The sequence below is a fragment of the Juglans regia genome, chromosome 4 (genome assembly GCF_001411555.2).
Source record: "Juglans regia cultivar Chandler chromosome 4, Walnut 2.0, whole genome shotgun sequence".
Classification (NCBI taxonomy): Eukaryota; Viridiplantae; Streptophyta; class Magnoliopsida; order Fagales; family Juglandaceae; genus Juglans; species Juglans regia.
In genome coordinates, this window is record NC_049904.1 from 33,060,731 (window position 1) to 33,064,316 (window position 3,586).

At 29.2% G+C, this 3,586-nt stretch overlaps 1 protein-coding gene across 1 annotated transcript; it reads left to right on the top strand.

Annotated features, from left to right (window-relative positions):
- Nucleotides 1-1,108: 1,108 nt before the first annotated feature.
- LOC109013611 lies at nucleotides 1,109-2,066 on the top strand. Its single transcript, XM_018995757.2, has 2 exons — nucleotides 1,109-1,479; nucleotides 1,625-2,066. Exons 1-2 carry the CDS (start codon nucleotides 1,353-1,355, stop codon nucleotides 1,744-1,746), a joined length of 249 nt encoding a protein of 82 aa, XP_018851302.1. The 5' UTR covers nucleotides 1,109-1,352; the 3' UTR covers nucleotides 1,747-2,066.
- The last annotated feature ends 1,520 nt before the right edge of the window (nucleotides 2,067-3,586 follow it).

Genomic DNA, 3,586 nt, shown 5'->3' on the forward strand with positions numbered 1-3,586 from the left:
GCCAGACCCTCAACAAAAGAATGGAGGAATGAGAACAGAAACACAATTAGACCACGGGTGTCCCATTGATGGGCATTATTTTAATTGGAAGCCAAATTCACTTTGCTTCTTATCACATATATAAATCATAAGCCATGTTAATTTCATGTTACCTACCCATCTTGCTTTAATCCCCTACAAGCCAATAATTTATTGTCTTTTTCGGTTACTAGCAAAAAACAATTACTTTGTTCATTCATACGATACCACCAATGCAAAGCATCTTCTCCTTCTTATGAATACGTCGCATTAAAAAAATATTGTATGTCACATTAGATAAAAACAATAATTTTCTTTTTGCAAAAAAATCTCTCCAATAAGCCTCTAAATCCCATTTTCAGATAATGATAAGTTTACTACTTCTTACCACTTATTTATTAATCTTTTTATTTTTTTAATTTTTTATACTTAATAAGTAAAGAAGTAACTATTAGTGAAGCTATATATATTTTTAATTTTTCTCTTAATGATTAAGGATGTTAAAAAAATTTTTAAAAAAATAATAAATAAAAATAAATATATACTATAGAGTAATAAAAGGATAGTAAAACAAGTAATAAGCCTATCATTATCGTTTTTCTTCAATCCCTCCAACCCCAAGTTTTGTAGAGGTTCTTGAGTAAATTAATTAGCTAGATTCTCTAAGGAATTTATTTATTTATTTATTTAGTTTTTGGGTAGAATATAGGGTGTGTATTTGATGTAGAAGAGTGTGGCTGTGACCTAATAATAACGGTGAGAAATAATAGAGAATAATTATCTTTTGAAAATATATATTTTTTAATTTAAAACATAAAATTTTAATTTAATGACTTAAATCTTACTATTTAAATTATGAAAAAGATTATCTTGTATCTGTATTTTTGTTAGCCGGAAAAATTGTGCCGCTGATCATGTTACGTTGTGAGTAAACTCACAGGTTTTGAGGGGGAAATGAAATCGCACGCCGTCTTTTATTTAACTTTTCTTAATATAGTTAATGCCAAGTGGGGTTGAAATTATAAAATAAAAATAAATGTCTTTGTTTTTAAGGCCGTCCGTTCCACGCCCATCCTTCCTCGTTTTACAACTTCATATTACACCAACCGCAACGACGACCTCTTCCTCCTGATCTTCTCTTCCTCTAGCTTCGTCTTTTTGGCAAACACTTTTTCTTATTCTTTTCATTCTCTTTGTTCCTTTTGTATCTTCTCGTCTTCTTGTCCATGGATGACACAAAATGTTCATCAGAATTAATACTTGTTCCATCCAAATTAAAGGTTTGATATTTTAAGATCATCAGAAAGATCGATCACCAGGCCGGTACGTGACAAATGGAGAGCTCTGTCGGCGTTGGATTCATGGCAGTCTTTGCGGTCTCGGGAAGCGTAGTTCTCCTTGTTCATCAAGTCCATAAGCGCCTCCTCTCCGATTTCATGAAAAAAGTCGAGTCCGAATTGGGTACTATAAATTGACTGCTTACGTTAATTTCCTGCCAACTATATCTGCAATATTTATAATTTCAATTTTCCTGTAAAAAGAAACTCCACGTACTTAAATCCTGTGTATGTATGTATATACATATATATGTTTCCTTTTGTTCCAGGATCTGGGAAACGTCGAGCCAATAAGAAGAAGGTCCGATTTGCAGACGATGTTAAAGAACCATCATCGAATAACAAAGAGTACCGTAAGAGGCAGTACTCTTTGAATCATAACAAGCAATAAAAGTCTTCAATGAAGTATATATGCTTCTGTGCTGCATTTTTTTTCTTTCTTTTCTTTTTTTTTTCTTGGTTGCCAAACATGATCGGGATGGGGGGTGGTGTTTAATCCCAACATGATCTGACGTAGAGGTTTTTATCTTTTGTTTTTTTGGTAGTAAATAGGTCTTCGGGTTTGCTGATGAGAATGTCAGAAGCCCCCATAGATGGTAGCGATGTTTGATTATGTTTTGGCAATGTAAACTGTCGTTCTTTAGTTACTTTCGTTGACCAAACTTTGAGATGGAACCTTGAGATATTCAGTACAGTAACATGTGTTTCAAGGCCATGAAAGATTATTTTTATGCATATAGAAGATACCCAGAATCACGGCATGTCCATATTTTGGTAATTGATGCGATTTCGTTTTTGTCGATGAGTTGAGATTAAAGTTAAAAATTAAATAAAATATTATTAAAATATATTTTTTAATATTATTTTTATTTTTAAATTTAAAAAAATTGAATTATTTATTTTATTTTATGTGATAATTTAAAAAAATTATAATGATCAGATAAAATAAAGTGTGAGAAATTGTAAAAACAAACGAGGTCTATTTCTTTTCTGGATTTGATAAGTTTGTTGATATATTATCTTTGTAATAAGTAATTACCTCTGTTTTTTGGGTTTCAAATTTAGGATTTGAATTTTCTCTCTTTACAACCCATCTTAATTCCATATCAATACACTTGACATTTTAAAAATAATTTGTGCAAAGAAAAATTCTATAGTTTTCCTTTGAAAACGTTGTTTTTTAGGGTCAAGGTATTTCGAAATTTGAAGAGTCGCGGCTGGGTTTCGACTCGGGAAGCTCTTTTTGTAAGCTATTGATTTTGGGTCCAAAATGTTCGGCGTAAATCATAAAGTCCATCAAGTTGCAACGAGTTCCCAGGACGGTCTGCACTCTGTTCAAGTTTTACTTGCACTCTTGTTGAAATCTCATTAAATACAGATATTTTTAAATTTTCAAATTTTTTATTAATTATTATTTACTCATTACAATTTTATTAAGCTTTCAAACAAACAAAAAATTAACCTTTTCAAATTTTAAAATAAAAATAATATTCTAACAATATTTTAATTTTATAATATTTTTATTCAATTTTTTATCTTTCATTTTTCAAAATCTCATAAATATTTTAATTCGAACCATTTCATTACTATTTATAAACTATTTTATTATTATTTACAAATTTTTCATCTCGTCTCATCTTAACATCTAAACGAGGACTAAGTCCTTCAACCGCATATGCCCTCAATTTTCAATTAAAAAGATTTAGGTCTATAAATAATTATAAAAATACTTATAAATTTATTAGATTTGATGTAATGTTTTATATTTATTTTCTGATAAAAATAGTTTTACACTCTTAACATATTTAGTTTGCAAACAGTTTTTCATAATTTTTTTTTTTTTTGTATCAAGCATTTCTCATTTGAACCTCCAACATAAAATAAATAAATAATGATTTTATAAAACTAGAATTAATTTTCAAATAATTAGGAGCTGTCTCGATGCCTTGAATCAAATGGCATTTCTGTATTAAATGCATGTGTATGGTCTAAGTTTTGAGATGGACCTTCTAATAATAATAGCTTTAGTTCGTCAGGGACCCATTTGCGACTCTTTGTTCACATGAATTTTGTTGGCCCGCCTTTTATGCGAAAGTAAGGGCTTGTCTCGAAAAGTTTTCATCACAAAATATTCATCACATCCCATTATATATATATATATTTTCAAATTAATTATTATAATTTTTTTAAATTAATAATTACAAATTTTTTAAACTTTCAAACAAAAAATA

Excerpts from the sequence above, each read along its gene's own strand:
- LOC109013611 (XM_018995757.2), top strand. The coding sequence starts at position 1,353 with ATGGAGAGCTCTGTCGGCGTTGGATTCATGGCAGTCTTTGCGGTCTCG. Across the intron at positions 1,480-1,624 it reads AAAAGTCGAGTCCGAATTGG|GATCTGGGAAACGTCGAGCC; the intron begins GTACTATAAATT and ends CTTTTGTTCCAG.